This window comes from Bacidia gigantensis, assembly GCF_019456465.1.
Source record: "Bacidia gigantensis strain McMullin 20006 chromosome Unknown contig_255, whole genome shotgun sequence".
Classification (NCBI taxonomy): domain Eukaryota; kingdom Fungi; phylum Ascomycota; class Lecanoromycetes; order Lecanorales; family Ramalinaceae; genus Bacidia; species Bacidia gigantensis.
The window spans coordinates 601780-618818 of NW_025408605.1; the positions used below are offsets into that span (position 1 = coordinate 601780).

Here is a 17039-nt window from a genome sequence, read left to right on the forward strand (position 1 = left end):
CTCATTATGCCAAGCGAGCAGATGCACCGAATGTAGCCCTGCGGGTTTCGTCCGCCAGGAGCTTATTGAACTCGATTACAAAGAATTTTGGAACTCTACCTTTCTGCCGAAGATATCTTGATCGGCTTGGTCATGAAAAGTATTTGCTTGGGCTCAATAACCTTGTCCAAAGTGGTATTGTGGAGGCTTATCCACCTCTCTGCGATGTCAAGGGATCATATACGGCACAATTTGAACATGTAAGCTGTCTCGGCCATCACTTGGCATGTAAGCGGCTGATCTGGATTCTAGACGATACTGCTTCGGCCGAATGTCAAAGAGGTTGTTAGCAGAGGCGACGATTATTGAAGCCGAGGTCTACTTTGTTGCGGTCAGGAATGCTAAATGCAAATTCTGCTGTCATGATCCATACAGTGGGAGGTATCCTTTGCACCATAGGCACGGATTGCCAGTTTTGCCGCCAATAGTGTTCCCAGCATGTGAAGTCTGGTAATGATAACGAAAGTCAAATGAATCATCATATCGTCTTTTGGTGGAATGCTGGGCGAATATTATATTTTATCTTTGTCTATCGAAGAACTTAGAAAGCGGCGACATTACTTATGGCAAGTCATCATGGATATCGTTCCAGGGCCTGATACTGGTGGCCACCTAGTCTAAGCGTTTGTGGTCATTCTACTTGAGCTCGTTCTTAAGCTCCTTTAATTCATCATATTTAGCAAGGTGAGTTGGAATCACTCTATCGGTGTCTTAGCAAAAGCCAACGGTCACGCGGTGGAAAACATACCGTCCGCTAGGATCACTCTGCTCCGACCACGTTGGTTTCCATCTCATGACTGTTGAGGCACAGTGAGCAGGGAAATGTTCGTCGAACATCAACCTATACCAGTAAGCCTCTTTACTATCGGGAACATCGGACCCCCATTCAGGTCTGGGGCTTTTCATCATTTCGTCCGAAACATGGACTTCTGCATTGTCTTTTAAAGCATCGATCCAGCCATAGCCAACGCCATCACTAAACTGCTCCTTCTGTCTCCACAGTATGTTGTCTGGAAGATACGCTTTCGTACCTGGCTCATCTGTAGTGTCAAACGCTTTGCGAAGAATGTATTTCTCCATGCGGTCCTTCGTGATTAGTTTATCTGAAGGGTCGACGCTCATCGCAGCTTCGAGAAACTATCTATATTAGTACGATATCCTTGGCCGGTTGACACTACGTACCTCTTTGTCTAGGAATGGCACCCTAGCCTCCACGCCCCATGCGGCTGTCGATTTGTTTGCTCTTAGGCAGTCAGCGAGATGTAGATTCTGGATTCTGCGGATTGTCTCTGCGTGGAATGCTTCTTTGCTTGGAGCGGCGTGAAAATAGAGATAACCCCCGAATATCTCGTCGCTTCCTTCTCCACTTAGCACCATCTTCACACCCATAGCCTTGATCTTGCGACTGAGTAGAAACATTGGGGTTGATGCGCGGATAGTAGTCACGTCGTAAGTTTCAAGATGGAAAATGACATCTTGGAGGGCGTTGAGCCCATCTTCAATGGTGAATGTGAAATCGTGGTGCTTCGTCCCAAGATACTTTGCTACTTGCACTGCAGCCTGCGTATCTGGCGCACCTGGTAGACCAATGGAGAAAGAATGCAATTGAGGCAACCAGGTAACGGTAGATAACTCGTTATCATCATCGATACCTACGAGATCCTCGGCTGACTGTTGTTCATAATTATTGACGCCATTGTCTCTTCTCATTGAAGAGGCCCGTAGCCTCAACGTTTCTCTCTGGGCAATTGCAGCTACCAAACTTGAATCAAGACCGCCCGACAAGAGTACGCCGTACGGAACTTCAGCCATGAGCCGCTTTCGAACAGATCGCTCCAGAGACGTTCTAATGCGTTTATAATCTACGGGCGCCGAAGGAACCTTTGTTGGATCCCACCATGGAGGTTGAAAGTACCGGGTCATCTCATCAGACTTCGAGTCATAAATGTGTCCTGGAGGAAATGTAATAATCTTATCGCATACCGGATGGAGACACTTCAGCTCGGATGCAAAGTAGACTGCTCCGGGCGTCTGACTTGACCACCCCTGATAGAAACTTGTAATGCCTACAGGATCTCGAGCTGCCACTGTGCGGTCATTGAGTTTATCGTACAGAACCCATGAAAACATGCCGTCGAGATACTTTGGAGCATCAATTCCATGCTCTGCATACTTACAATGGTCAGACGATAGACAAATTATACTTGAGAGCATGACCCTACCAAAGGTATTATAACCTCACAATCAGAATGAGTTTTGAAGTTGTAAGGCTGCTTCAACTGTTTTCTCAAGACTCTATGGTTATATATCTCGCCATTGACGGCTAATGCCAGTGAACCGTCGTCATTCACAAGGGGCTGAGCGCCAGTATCTGGCAATCACTTAGTCGCGCCCAGTATTTGGGCCGCAATTGTACTTGCCGACGCCAACGATGCTCAATCTTTCGTGAGCGAGGACTATGCTTGATGTGAGTATTACAGCAAACTAACCAAAGGAGCGATAGGACCTGTATTGACTGCAACAAAGTTTCCACCTAGCTCAATTTCAGCACACTGTCAATGACAGAGATCCATTGTCGCTACTGACTCCAATCTGGACCTCGGTGTCGAGCACTAGGCCACTCACGTCAATGCATCATGCCAGTCAATTTGCTGAGCTGAGACGTACGCCTTGGCCATCCGCAATGCGGTGGGTTTAAACTTTTGGACATCTGGGTGGCTTAAAAAAATTAAAATCATTGCTAATAATGTGGGGGCTGGTGTCCTCTAGCTTACGAGTGACAAGCAAATATCCCACACATTTTAAAGAACAGGTGAGCATTTAGAGCGTAAGTTGTTGATGGTTGGTGTGTGATGTACGTCTAAACAGGTGTGTTAAGAGTCACATTAGCCGGAACCTTAGCGCGAGCTATATTCCGTTCATCACAAGATGTCGTTCGATGTGACAAGACCATCGATCATTCTTGTAAAGCCATTCTGCATGCAATCTTTGTAACAACAGTGATGGATATGTACTATTGACCTGAATGCAACAAGACTTTTGCATTAAAAGTTGCAAATTTGCTGTTATCTACAACATTCCTGTGGTTGTTGGTAGGATACCGATTTCATTAAATGACTAATTTTTCAGTCTGTTCGTGTGCTGCGTCACTCTGGTGATGCAAAGTTGCCGAGACTCGAGTCAGGTTACGGACAGGGTTCTCACAGCTATAGTCATCCTCGCATCCACCTTCGCAGGAGCAATGTCAAAATGCATGCCATTCGCACCCTTCCTTCGGGTGCCGCTCGTTATTTCCGTCAATTAGTCGCTCGTGGGCGTGACATCGAGCTTACATCTAATTATCCACGTTGCCAATGGCGTGCCCTTGCGCTTCAAAAATCCTGTGGCATCCTCACGGAGCTGGATTGTCCTTGACAATGCTTCTCACCCTCTTCTCATACCCTGCACGGTCCTTTTTGAATAGGTTGTACGCATCGGCCTGCGCGGGCGACTCCGGGTTTGGCTCATTCAGCAACTCCTGAACGCCGAGGAGGATTTGCTTGATGGTGATGGCTGGTTTCCATCCCTCCTCTTCGTTCAAGATTGACAAGCAAACAGTCCCGGAAGGATAGACATTTGGATGGAATAGCGGAGGAACAAATTTACCTTAGCAATAATGAGTATTCGGCGCGGAATTACATTGAAGGGGGCAGCACATTTGGGGGGCTTAGTAGGATACTCTGTTAGATTAGGTTAGCAGATGGTATTGCCATTCCTACCCTGAATTTACCATCTGGGAAAGTAACATCCATTTTGAACAGACCTCCTTCCCAAAGTGTCTTGTCTTTGCCAGGAACACCACACTCCCATTTCTTTAGGTCTAAGACCCCTTGGGCGTTGCGAACCGGACGAGCGTAAAAGCCAAATGGATGATCACGTCGCCACTGTTTTCTGCATGACAACACGCGCCTTAGTACAGCCAGATCGCTTGAAACATTCGCTTTGCTTTACCTTTCCTCCCCCAAACGGTTTTGACAAAGCGACATTATTTTGCCGGGATCCAAGGTGGGGGAAGCCTCGAGGAGCCTTTGAATTCTATGCACTCAAGGAAAAATTCGAGCTCGTCGTGAATCACGTCAATTGTATCTGACTTGACCAGCTCAAAGCAATATTTTGTTTAATCTCGAGGAGAAGATGGAGGGTGAAGCTTCTTTGCCATTGCGAACCTTTATAACAATGTGGAACGAGGTGTGTGAATGAGGAATTCTAGATGCCCCACGCGCCACTAAGGTACAGCCACATCTTGGCGTCGCAATCGACACCCACCTCATTCAAGGACCCTCCCTCACTAGTAAATCTGGGCTACCACGCAATGATCGGCAATATTTTCGACTTTCATGCTCCGTACTATGGACTCGAAAGAGAATGGAGGAGGCGGCCGCGAGGCAACGAAGGCTTTCTCGGATGAGTCTGATAAAGATGCACCTGATCCGGAGGAAGGTGATTTGGACGACCTGGATGGTGTGTCTGATCTTGAAGCCATAGCTATGTTGTGTGGCTGGCTCATCCCTTTACAGACATGCTCGATGAGTTCTCCACAGCAAAAGCCAGCCAGTTCCAAGATCCTAACTCCGAGCCCATCCCACATCCATCTGATAAGGAGACGCCAAGTGAGAGTGCTGCCGAGACGAACGCCTTCAGCGAGGATCTGCAAGAACAAATGGCTGCACTTTTAGGCGAAAGGAACAAATCGCCAGAGGTAGAACAAGGGCTCGAAGCCATGATGAGAAGTTTGGGCTCCGCCAACAATGCCAGCGAACCTTCTATCAGCGACAAGACACCCCTGAATGCAGAAGAATCGTTCCGAGACACCATTCGTAAAACGATGGAAAGAATGCAGACGTCAAGCGATCAAGCCGGCTCAGCCGGGCACGGAGATGGAACCGATGACTTCATGGGTCAGATGCTCAAGGAGTTGTCGGGTGGTGAAGTGCCTGCCGATGGAAATGAAGAGGGCTTTAACAAGATGCTGCTAGGGATGATGGAGCAGTTGACGAATAAGGAAATTCTTTACGATCCAATGAAGGAGCTGCACGACAAATTTCCGTCGTGGATCGAAAGAAACCATAATAACATTGACCCCCGGGACATGAAGAATTTTTACGAGCAGCAGAAGCTTGTTGGTGAAATCGTAGAGAGATTCGAGCGACGAACATATTCAGACTCTAATACTGCAGACCGTGAATTCATCGTAGACCGAATGCAGCAAGTCAGTTTCCGCAGCGACGTCCCACATGCTTTTATCCACTAACACAATCAAGATGCAAGCTGCGGGAAGCCCTCCGGCAGATTTAGTTGGCGATATGGACGCTGCAGATACTCTGAACAGTATCGATACTGGTTGTGCTCAGCAGTAACACATCAAAACTCATGTTCGGACGCACCTTGACGCATATTTGCTAATGCGTAATTGATCCGCCCGATGCGTGATCCTAGTAGCACAAAACTACAATACTGTTCTTAGGTGTAATACACATCGAGCCCTGACCTGCGTTGTCTACCCTGCGCTGATGTCCATGTCCTGGCTGCTGCAACCTTCACATAGGCTGGCATTCTTGTCGCTTGGGTCACAGGCCATAAGATTTGTAAGGAGCTGATCTAATTCTTCATCTTCATTGTCAGCGGTGTCATTCCCGAACTGATTCCGTTCCTCTGAGGAAGAAGTTTCAGCCCAGAATATTAGCGACTCCAGAGCTTCACGCTCTTGACGAAGCGCATCGTCTGCGACAGCTCCTGAATCTGCGTATAGTAAGAAAATGTGCGAAAGTACGAATTGGGTCGGATCCAAAAGACTGACCAGAATCAAATGAGTCACTGTGATGGTCTTCCTTGTTATCTTCATCCCAAACGCCGTGATCATCAGGAGCAGAAAGTGCTTTTTCCAACTCCCATGATCTTCTTTGATCCACATACTGTTGACGGAGAATCTGCACATTTGTAAGATGAGGTCCCGGCGGTCAAATATCTGTAAAAGAACTACCTGGTCACTACGCTGGGCCCAGCGGTATTCTTCACTGACATGGCGGACTCTGTCGAGGTACTTCTGTCGACGAAGTTCCTGTGCATTGCTTGCGTGCTGCTGACTCGCATGTGGATTTTGTGGGGATCGTCGTTGGACATGCTTGGGCGGCGGACTAAATTCGATTTCTTTCGATGTCATTTTTGGTGATGGAAAGAGTTGGACGTTAGAGTCGCGCTGCGCAAATGCATTTCTTCCAACCCAAGGAGAGGAGGAATAAGCCGCGAGAGCCTCTAACATTCTGCTGAGTGATGTGCGCGCAATGATCAAACACCAAAGCAGATTTGGTAGACGCGTGATCGCGTCCAAGGTCAGCCCTACGAATGAGACGGCACGGACGGCTCCGAAGTCCCGAAGAGTAATGATACCTCTACCATAGCCCCGAAGAGCCCACTACGATACGAGGTCGACATTAACGGGTGTAATGCTTTAGGGTGGGTGAGATCTTACGTCTAGCTGTCAACTATTGTCTATTTCATTCGTAATTCAAGATTTTTTCATCAGACCGCCCCGTGTCTATGCTGCATTCGTCCCGAACGATTTCGAACTCCATGATGCCGCTTGCTAATTGATAGGGAAGGAAATACGACGACTAGAAATTCGATGCGGTATTAACAGGCGCATGAGTCTGATCCAGATGCGAGCGAAAAGGATCACTGACGCTGCTACGCTTCTCCCTGCCAGAAGATCCTGGTTGGGATACCGTCAGGTCGTCATCGTCTTCCGCGTTGTGGCCCCTCCTTCGACCCCAGATTCTCCAAGCCACTACTGCCAGGCCACCAAGTAGGACTGCTCCTCCAATACCACCCACAACACCACCAATGATTTTCTTCGAAGAAGATGATAGCCCGGGGCTGCCTCCATTTCCATTGCTGCCGTTCAAGGCTGGTGACGACGACGCCGATGCTGCAGCAACAATCCGACTAGATGTAGCTACACTGCTGATGACGCTTGTACCACTCGTGGAGACAATCGTAGTCGTGACTGCCTGCGTAATACTGCCAGTAATTTTAGAGCGAGTTGTTGCCGTGGCTGATCCCGAGCCACTCCTGGCATTCGGTGAAATTGTCGAAGATTGCGTAGGGGATAGAGTGGTAGAAGTGGGACTCGTTGATGATATATCCACTGAACCTGTGGAGGCAACGCTCGATGTATCTGGGGAAGAGCTGATAGAGTCTGTAGAAGGTTGCGAGGTCGTAGGAATTGGACTCGAGCTCTGTGGCGTAGGCTCCTGTGACGGACTTGAAGCGCTTGTTGGTGACGAACTGGCGCCTGTTCCCAGAGGAACGATTTGTCGGGGTATGAGTTTGTCGATATCAACAGCGGCTGAGAGAACTGATAGAGTCAGGAGTAGGAGCCATACTGAGTGGCCCACCCGAATCATGACGGATCGTAAATACGTTGAAGGAAGCGGGTAAGGGCGGCGGATGATTCTAGGACGATAATCTATGCGAAACGGATTGTTCCAGTAGAATTCCTTTGGAGATTATGTGTTCGATCGTTGTAGGTTTAGGGTCGTGTGAGGACAATGAGGAGCGGTCTTTGAAGGTTATTTCGATATTTTCTAAGGGAGGACAAGAACACGAGATTTCGGGTGGCTCAATCATAGCGTCTTGGCGGCTTCATATTATTCTAGACTCCCGTCTTGCCGAGACGCCCCCCTTTTCCTTAGACCTTAGATTGGCCTTTGTTCGCGGAGCTTGAGCTGCGCCCTTATGCAGGTCGACTTTGTACCTGCGTAATCTTTATCCAAATCTGCGCGTCATGCTAGAGGACTGGCACGCTCTACCTCTACACGAGGCGTTGTCTGGCGCGAGTGGCAGTGTTTCCCTTGCTGCTTGGATCTTCGTCCTAGTCAGTCATGCTGATGGATTGCACACCTCGTCGCTATTACTTATCATCTGGGGCAGGTACCACAACTGATTGAGAACTATCGAACTGGCAACGCGGATGCAGTCTCGCTCATCTTCCTTGCGGTCTGGTTTGTTGGAGATATAACGAACCTACTTGGCGCCGTATTGTTGAAACTCGTCTCTACAGTCATTGCTTTAGCAATCTACTTCTGCATTGCTGATACCGTTTTGATAATCCAATGTTTGTACTATAGAAGACTGAAACAACGCGAAGTTCAATCTCAACTGCATGACTCGCCGGACGACAATGTGCGCGAGCCACTTCTGAGTAATATCGGCCTTCCTGGATCAAGACATAATTCCATGGCTTCTCCCAAGCCCAAAGATCTTTCAGCTAGGTCAATTAACTCAGTCGTCTCGCGAGAAGGGAAGTGGCTCGCTAGCGCTTGGACATCGAATTTTGTTGGAATTCTGGCGGTCTGTCTTGTTGGCGTTGCTGGATGGACCATTGCCTGGATCGTAGGATTGTGGCGGCCGACTCAGCAGATGGACGGAAACGATGTAGCAGCCGGACCAGTCGGGGCTGTGGTCCTTGGGTACGTATCAGCAGTAGCTTACTTGGGGTAAGGTTCTCCTGACGTTGTCTTTTGAACTGGAAGCTCAATTGTCTAACGGCTAGGGCGCGTATCCCTCAAATTGTGAAGAATTATCGGGAGCGATCCTGTGAAGGTCTTGAACCTTCTTCTTCTTCTTCACATTCTGACTAAAGAAGCTAAGATGAAATTCAGGACTGTCTCTATTGTTCTTCCTCTTGTCTCTGCTTGGCAATTTGACCTACGGTGAGTTTTGGAGTCATAACTCGAGTGACAAAAGGGTAGTGCTGACTCCGATTTGATAAAGGTGGCGGGGTAACTTTAGTATCGGAACTGCTGCCTCGCAAATTGCTAATGCGTCGCAGATACTCTTTCATTCCGTGTCATCACGCTATCTGCTACTCAATCTTCCCTGGCTGATTGGATCGCTGGGTACGATGGGTGAGGACGCCTTGATCTTCGTGCAGTTCCTTCTCTATTCCAGACAGGGGGATTCTTCTAGCGAAGCAATACTAGATTGATCAGTGATACCCAATTGCAGGCCCTGCCCACGAGATACAAGAAAGGCTTCTTCAACAAGGGACTCCTGTTAGTATGAAGGCACGTAGTGCATACCGTGCGATGCGATCCGCACTCAACATTGCCAGGTTATGGAATAACAGGCTGAAGTGTCAGGAGAGACGTTGGGCCACGGGTGGATGCTTCGATTGTCAGGCGATGGGTTTCAATTAACGGCTGCAGAAAAAGCACTTTGAACTCGAAGAGCAATGCTGGCTACATCAAGTCCGCCCATATGAAAGGCGTCAATCTTGTTCGTACTTATCGTATGTCATGTATTGATGATGAGACGTCCTCCCTCAATCGAACAGTCCAAAGCCCATGTCCTCATCTGACTCCTCCTTCTCCTCTTCCTTTTCTTTCTCCTTCTCTGCTGGAGCTTCACCTGATGCAGCTCCGCCTTCGCCGGCTACAGCAGCTGGGGCAGCCGCGCCCCCTCCACCGGATCCCACATTCAAAAGCAAATCCTTAACGTTCTTGCCCTCAAGAGCCTACGATCGATTAGCATTTGCGCGCCCAAATTTGGAGAATGGGTCGACGGACTTTTGCAAACAGTGTTGTCCATATAGCCTCCACATCGTCGACATTCGCGGCTTTGATCAACGTTTGTAGCTTGTCGGCCTGCCAGGTGTCTAAGCTTGCTTCAATTCTGTGAAAGGGTTGTACATACAGTGATGTCAATATCTTCGTCTGCCAGTATCAGCGCAGCATATGAAGCTGCTAGCTCTGATTGAGACATTGAGCCGTAGAAATGTTGTAATTCTGCGTGAAGAAAACCGGGAGTGATGTACGAGGCAAGTGGGTTCTCTAGTTAGCTCGCTTGCGATAGGACTGAGTGTATCTTAGCGTGTATTTAAATCGTCCTCATCTTGGCACTCTAGGCACTGTGAGGTCCCCGCGGTGGCCCGCATTGCACCCCTCCGTTGCTTACCAGCGTTCCATCTTCCATTAATGTTTGTCCTCGTAAAAAAGAATCAAAGTCGTCTACTCCCTATTCTTTACCCTGGTTCCTGGCCCATCTGGTTGCCATTGATTCAATAAAGGGTCTAAGATGACGGATTCACCTGCTATCCAAGCACCTTTAGACCCTAAAGAGGAACCAATACTTGCTCGCGTGCTCGAGCTTAGAGACAAGCTCTCCATTTTGAAGCAGGATAAGTCAACATACGTCAAGTCTCAGGACATCATACCTATCTACGAGCAGGTCATAGAGCAGGTACAGTCCTTAAATACCATCAGGACCGACCATGGGAAGCCTTTGGAATCAAATCGAGGTTGGTTGTTTCGCGTCGTTCAAATGGAGTAGAAGGCTCATTTGTACTCGCCATAGTTGATCGGGTTTTGGACGACGCTTTCCAGCTGATATCGCTGTTCTTTCTCACCATTGGACGTAATAATGATGCTCCTGCAGTGTTCGTGAACATCCTCATAGAAGAAGAAGCTGAACTGTTAATGCCTTCCAGATACTCCTTCACCTCCACTATTCGAGTAAATCGATTTCTTCCTGATTTGTTTCACGTATATACTAATCAAAGTCCAGCGTCTTCTAGATCATCTCAAAGAAGCCGCTTTTTTCTCTGCCAAAGATCTCGAATCTATTGGCCACAATTTGGACAAGATGCAAGACGTTATAAAACGTGGGAAGGAGCACCATCCACCGCATCTATTGACGCTCCTTCAGAATCGCATGGACATTTGTTGGAATATACTCGCGGAGCTGCGCGACTCATTAAGCAACCTCTCACCAACCTTGACTCCAATTCATGAAAGACTGGTGTCCATACTAAGATCAATATCCGCTGCAAACACTCGATACAAGGTAAAAACTTCCAAAGACTAGTTGACCCGTTTAACTGACCGACTACCAAGTTTCCGTCGGGCGAAGTAGAAGGGTTTCGCAATCAGCTCAAGGAGATCAAAGCAACAATGGTCAATGGCCAATTTCTGGGGGAAGATAGTACGGCTCCTTCAGGTCAGGATATTGTCACGACATTGCTTGATCGTTGTCTTCTATGGTCTGATATCGTACTATCCAGGTGTGTATTACTCAAGAAGGTGACATCAATTTGTTAATCACAGCGCTCACAGACAGGGTAAAATTGATCAAAGGTTCAAGGAGACTTATGAAAAATTGTCAGATATACGAAATCAGCTCGAACGGCTGAGTCTGACGCAAGCCTGGTCTCTTCGAGAAACCGACCTCTATAACTTTCAGCGCCAACTAGACCGTGTAGACGAAAGTCGTATTAACGGCAACTTCGAAGACGGAGGCGGCAACCTAGCTGACCTGCATGCGCAAAGGGTACTCAAAGATAGAATCTTTTCCTCTACGGTAGATGATAGCTGACATGAGCGCCCCAGACTCTGCTCTATCTTTTGAGACGGAGCTACGCGTATATATACCAGCTCATGATATCATCAGAGCCTGTTTCGGAAGCTCTTCTTCCTATTTTCAATCAATTGCAAACCTTGCGTCGATGTTTAGTCGAAGTCAAACGATCGGGAGGTGTCACTTCAGCGCGAGAGTTATACCCCTATAGCATGAAGGTAAGCCTTCGCTCGATCAGATGCACTATTGTGAGTCCAGGCCTAATTATTGTTTACAGCTGTCATCTATTGATAACATGCGGGTGGACGGAAAATTTATGGTCGGCACGGATATTCCAGAAGGACAAGGAAGTGTTAGTGTGCTTCTGGCCGAATGCTTCGAGCTGCAACATGATCTCAAGATCGAGGCTGAGGAGCGCGAAGCAAAGGTCCCTGGAAAAGACGACCAATAACTTCCTTTACTGCATATCATCATGGGGTCTTAGCGATGGTGTTGGTACTGGTGCGGAATTTCTCAAGCTCGCACTAATCAAATGCAATAATAAACGTAAGACAAGGCTACGAAGCAAGAATGTGTGTCAAGTATTTCATTTGAGTGTTCGTGGTGTTTTCCCGTCACGACACATTCATCAAGGCGTTATCTGAGCAGACACAGTTGGGCGATCTAGGACTTGCTGCCCCAACGGTAATTGTGAACATAGATGCCCATGTTCTCTCAACGCATGAAGCCTGGCTTGCCATCTCCATCGGCATCCTTCTTCGGGTTGATCTTGTCAAAAATCGAGGGCTTCTTCTTCGTTGCCGTTGTGTCTGAAGCGTGACTACCAACAGGATCCATGCCACTGCTACTACCAGTGTGATGTGTTGGTCCTGTGCCGGTCATTGGGGTGTGGGTACTAGTGCCAGCAGTACCAGAAGTTTGGGCCAGGCCCGCGTTACGTGACCCATCTCGGTCAGAATCAACTGCGCATGAGGTCAAAATACAAATGTTTAAAAACATTCTTGAACATACCTCGTGGGTCTAATTTCTGCTGAAGCTTCGACTCTTGACCAGGACCAACACCAGCGCCATGGCCGGTGCCGTAACCTGTACCATGACTTGAACCGTGACCCGGGGTTGTGCTTATAACCGCATCATTTCCGGTCCTGGAGCCAGTCGGGTGTTGTCCCGTGTGATCACTATGTTTGGATCCTAAATCCATGGCAGTACCAATAGCCTTAGGTTCACCCTCAAACCCATCAGAGCGCTCCTCACGACCAGTCAATGCTCCACCTTGCTTCTTGAAGTCGGCCATGCTGATAGCCGGCAGGGCAGATGCAGCATGGTGCTTCGCGTCATTGTGATGGACTTCATGGACAGGAACAGTAGTGTGCATCACAGAGGGCTGTATTGTCTCCTTCTGGACTACGGGTTGAATGGTCTGTAGCATTGTCAGTACGATTGAATGCGGTGAAGTTCTGCAGCACATACTTCATGAACATGATGGTGAACATGCTCTCCAGCGACGACAGGGGCGACTGAGTGCGTTTCTTTAGTGCTTCCTTCCACACGTGTGTTCTGGAATTGTGTTCTCTCATGTTCAAGGTTTCGCTTCAATGCATCGACATTCCCATGGTGATGCTCGCGGTGCTCGACGGGAATAACACGCTCGTGATGCTGCTCTGGTAGGACTTCACGATCCTTGACAGGCTGAACGGCGGTGTGATAATGGTCCTGATGAACTTCTTTGTCGATAGCTGTAGTAGTCTCTTCATGATGGCGCTTCTGAATGGTCTCGTTCGTAACAGCTGGGGCTACCTTCTCATGGACTGTTGTGTCTTTAAAAAATTTAGTTTATGTGATCAATTATATCTTCTACCGTTGGAGAAATAGGAATTCTGACCATGGTGACCTGACTTATGTCTAGCAGAAATGTCAGCGGATCGCACATCTAGATGAAGAGTTGGTTGACAAGATGATAGTTGCCAGTTCATATGGAAACAGTGAAGATATGTGTTGCATCGATCACAAGAACATGAAGAAATTGCGTTGGTGCAACAAAGGAAGGAGAAACAGAATCTTACAGGAAATCCGAAACTGAAGCTTTCGCTTTATCCATGCTGGAGGTGAGCAGTGCAACTGTATGAGTGATCAATAATAGGCGTATTGCTGAGGGTAGTTTGAAGAGTGTGGGAATGAGATAGAGAGAACAAATGCGGAGAACACAGGGCAGCGACAATATAAATGGGCGGCAGTCGATCTAGCTAGATACCGCAAGAGGGAGGGGAAGCTGGTGAAGGGGTAACCGGGTAGCCGCAGGAGCAGAATCTTGATTGCAAAGGAGTCGACGTTACTCCACGGAGGATTGCCAATTGCGTTTCTAGTGACAACTCAATACGCCCCCACGTGTACGATCCGACCCAAGGCCTCCAAAACAGGTTTGACAGGGCCTACTCGTATAGGCTATGGAAAAGCACCAAAGTCGATGAAATGTCGTCATGGTGGGGAGGAACGTTCGAATGGTGGTGACGGAGGGACTTATTTACGTCAGAAGTCACGGTCTAGGCTCGCTCCAATCAGGTTATCGTACCGCGCTAATTATGCATCTAGGCGCGTCCAAGCCACATGCTGCAGTTTATGACGAAAAAGGCCCGACGGGGCCTTGGTGTCCACATCCTCCGTTCTGAAGGAGCAGCTTTGCTTTGCCTATTTCGGACCACGGTAGATGACCGATTGAAGCGTGAATCATCCCGCTGTAACGTCTTAGCTGTTTGGTGCTTCCTGGTTTGTTGCCGCATTGAGTTAGAGCCGTACAAAGGAACTAGCTAATCCACCAACACATCCATCTCGTAAGTCACCAGTTGTCATGATGAGCCCCTAAAATATTAGAAGACGACTTAAGGGCGTTGTTTCAGCGACGACGTTGAATACTGTAGCAAGACTCCTGCGCCATAAATCGTCAAAATGGCATCGCGCATCAAACGTCTATTGCACCGTGACCAGAGGGGGAGTAGCCCTTCAAACAGACGTTCTCACGATGACGAGCGTGACTTTCAGACGGTGCCTTACGGGTCAACATCTGAAGGCCTGCTACCGAGTAGCCCAGACTCGATTCACGACCAGGACCGCGCCAGTTTTGATAGAAAGAGACTGCAAGCTACGGATCGCATACACGACAGGGAGAGGCTTCTTTCCGACCCTTCCATACAGCCACATCCTTACGCTGGTCAGCCGGCTGATCTCCCTGCTCGGAAACCGGTCAGCAAGGTGTATGTCGAAGGCAACAATCGACAGTCCGGAGTGTCGACGATCAAAGTCGTGAAATCCGCCCCATCACCCACGGATCTGCCTTTCCGCCCTTCAAGAAAACCAGCAACCCAATCTGACGCAACCACGACTGTTGTAGATCCTACTATTGGGGCACAAAAAGTCATAGACCGCGCCAAGAGCAGCTCCAACGAGACTCATGTTACTACGAGTATTGCACCAGGTACGGAGACTCGATATTGATACCAAACTGTATGACAAGACGTAGACTGAGTTCGTGTCTAGCTGTAACGCATGAGACGGTCCATCGTGAGATGCGCCATGTCCGTGAGGAGCGAATCACACGCGAGGTCCACAATCACGAGATCTATCATCGAGTACAGCCAATAATTGATGTCGAGGTACTTCCGACACGACATTTCTTGCCGATGGGGAACGGTGAATTGTTAGAAGTGAGTGGAGACGATGTTCCAGGGCGTGAGAAAGCTTGGGTTATTGCAGAAACAGCATCGAAGATCGCGACAGACGATCCAAAGCCCACAAAGCCACCTCAGTTCACCGCGCGGACCTTCGCGAATGGCGAAGGTGATGACCAGAGGTATATTACTTCTAAAGGGTACGAGAGGACAGAGCAGACTTGGATTCATCCACCTAATTATTCAACACAAACCTAGAACAAGATTAAATTAAGCTCTTAATATAATACTTATTTCTAATCTTTTTATAACTTTAACTAAGAAAAGTAAAGAACTATAACTAGTATAATATTAATTAATAAGTAAATAAACTATTATAGTTCTAGAGTACTAAGTACTTAATATATATAAAATAAATATTAATAAATATAAGACTTATCTTATTTCTAGCCTATTAGTAAATAATTCTAATAAATTAATTTTATACTATATTTTATTTTATTTACTTATCTAGTTTATAATACTTTAATAGTAATTATTATACTATAGTTTATTATATATATATAGAAGTATAAATAAGTAATCTAGTTTATTAAAGAGTAGAGAAATATTTTAAAAACCTATTACTAGAGGTAAAAGAACTTATATTAAATAATAAGGATCTTTACTTTTTTATAATAAAAGTTAGTTTTTCTTTTATAGTTTTTCTAAAATATTTATAAAATTAAATACTTATTAAAAACCTATTATAAAATCTAGTAAAAGCCTTTTTTAATTATATTTTTAATTATAATAGAAAGTAGCTACTAGAAGTAGAAATATACTTAGTAAAGGAGATATTCCTTAATTTTATAATAAGTTATATAAATAGGTAAAGGAACTCTTTTTTATTATATAGAAGTTATATATATATATACTAAGACCTCTTCTATAATAGGTACCTATTAAAGAAAAGGAAAAGTAATACTTTTATTACTATATATATTTAAAGATATTATATTAAAAACTATATAATAATATAAATAATAAATTAATCTTATTATTTTTATATATATAATTATTTTAATTAATAAAGTTCTTTAATTAATAATATTTTTATAGTATTAGTTAATACTATAGCTATAACTATAATAAGGTTTTATAATTTTTTTAAATAACCTTAATAAGAGCTTAAAGCTAATTAATAATAGTATATAATAAAGGCTTAGGATTAGTAGTAATAGTAGTAGAATATACTATTTATTATAGGCTAGTATAGGTTTAAAAGTATTTTAATTTATTATTAATAAAAAAGTAATAATAATTATAAATATTAATTAAATTTTATAATTCTAAGAGTTACTTAATATTATATTAAAGATTATTTTTATAGTTATATATTCTCTATTTAATTAAATAGTATAGAATATTTATAAATATTATATAATAATTAATAAAGGCTTTAATCTTAAAAATATCCTTATTTAAATATTTATCTTTAATTACTATAGAAGAGTATTTATTTAATATATATTTATAAGAGTTAGGAGATACTAGTAGCAGTTTAACTATGTAATTAAAACTATTAAATATATATATATTAGGAAGAAGCTCTAGTTTATAGGCTAGGTTATTAACTTTTTTAAAAATCTTAAAAAACCTAACTTTCTATAGTTTTAACTTACTATTAAAAAGGCTAGGAATAGAATAGCTATAGTAAAGTACTATATAAGCTTTATTACCTAGATTAAGGGTAGTAAACTAATATTTATTATTATATTAATATTTTATTATAATAGTACTAAATACTATTATCTTTTTAACTACCTTTTATTTTATTTATTTTAAAGTTTAATAGTCCTTTACTAGGAGGTCTACTAGTACTATAAGATTATTATATACTTAAAAGCTATAGATAAGTTTATTAAGTAAGAACCTAATAATAGTATTAAATAAGTTATTAAATAT

At 45.1% G+C, this 17039-nt stretch overlaps 7 protein-coding genes across 7 annotated transcripts; 3 read left to right on the top strand and 4 right to left on the bottom strand.

Annotated features, from left to right (window-relative positions):
• Positions 1–675: 675 nt before the first annotated feature.
• KY384_006926 (uncharacterized protein) lies at positions 676–4064 on the bottom strand (the record flags this gene model as incomplete). Its single annotated transcript, XM_044815419.1, has 9 exons — positions 676–739; positions 788–1176; positions 1222–2211; positions 2529–2572; positions 2626–2651; positions 3435–3684; positions 3735–3758; positions 3809–3969; positions 4030–4064. 9 exons carry the CDS (start codon positions 4062–4064, stop codon positions 676–678), a joined length of 1983 nt encoding a protein of 660 aa, XP_044667293.1.
• A 363-nt stretch (positions 4065–4427) lies between these two features.
• On the top strand, positions 4428–5435 carry KY384_006927 (uncharacterized protein; the record flags this gene model as incomplete). The annotated part of the gene is made up of 3 exons (XM_044815420.1): positions 4428–4539; positions 4596–5287; positions 5340–5435. The coding sequence occupies 3 exons, from the start codon at positions 4428–4430 to the stop codon at positions 5433–5435; spliced, it is 900 nt and encodes a 299-aa protein (XP_044667294.1).
• A 140-nt stretch (positions 5436–5575) lies between these two features.
• On the bottom strand, positions 5576–6337 carry KY384_006928 (uncharacterized protein; the record flags this gene model as incomplete). Its single annotated transcript, XM_044815421.1, has 1 exon — positions 5576–6337. One exon carries the CDS (start codon positions 6335–6337, stop codon positions 5576–5578), a length of 762 nt encoding a protein of 253 aa, XP_044667295.1.
• Positions 6338–9400: 3063 nt separating this feature from the next.
• On the bottom strand, positions 9401–9840 carry KY384_006929 (uncharacterized protein; the record flags this gene model as incomplete). The annotated part of the gene is made up of 3 exons (XM_044815422.1): positions 9401–9592; positions 9645–9722; positions 9772–9840. 3 exons carry the CDS (start codon positions 9838–9840, stop codon positions 9401–9403), a joined length of 339 nt encoding a protein of 112 aa, XP_044667296.1.
• Positions 9841–10152: 312 nt separating this feature from the next.
• On the top strand, positions 10153–11881 carry KY384_006930 (uncharacterized protein; the record flags this gene model as incomplete). The annotated part of the gene is made up of 8 exons (XM_044815423.1): positions 10153–10375; positions 10432–10513; positions 10565–10589; positions 10642–10920; positions 10971–11156; positions 11194–11403; positions 11463–11648; positions 11708–11881. 8 exons carry the CDS (start codon positions 10153–10155, stop codon positions 11879–11881), a joined length of 1365 nt encoding a protein of 454 aa, XP_044667297.1.
• A 263-nt stretch (positions 11882–12144) lies between these two features.
• Positions 12145–13360, bottom strand: KY384_006931 (uncharacterized protein; the record flags this gene model as incomplete). The annotated part of the gene is made up of 4 exons (XM_044815424.1): positions 12145–12392; positions 12442–12850; positions 12901–13227; positions 13313–13360. The coding sequence occupies 4 exons, from the start codon at positions 13358–13360 to the stop codon at positions 12145–12147; spliced, it is 1032 nt and encodes a 343-aa protein (XP_044667298.1).
• Positions 13361–14373: 1013 nt separating this feature from the next.
• On the top strand, positions 14374–15350 carry KY384_006932 (uncharacterized protein; the record flags this gene model as incomplete). The annotated part of the gene is made up of 2 exons (XM_044815425.1): positions 14374–14899; positions 14962–15350. The coding sequence occupies 2 exons, from the start codon at positions 14374–14376 to the stop codon at positions 15348–15350; spliced, it is 915 nt and encodes a 304-aa protein (XP_044667299.1).
• Between the last annotated feature and the right edge of the window lie 1689 nt (positions 15351–17039).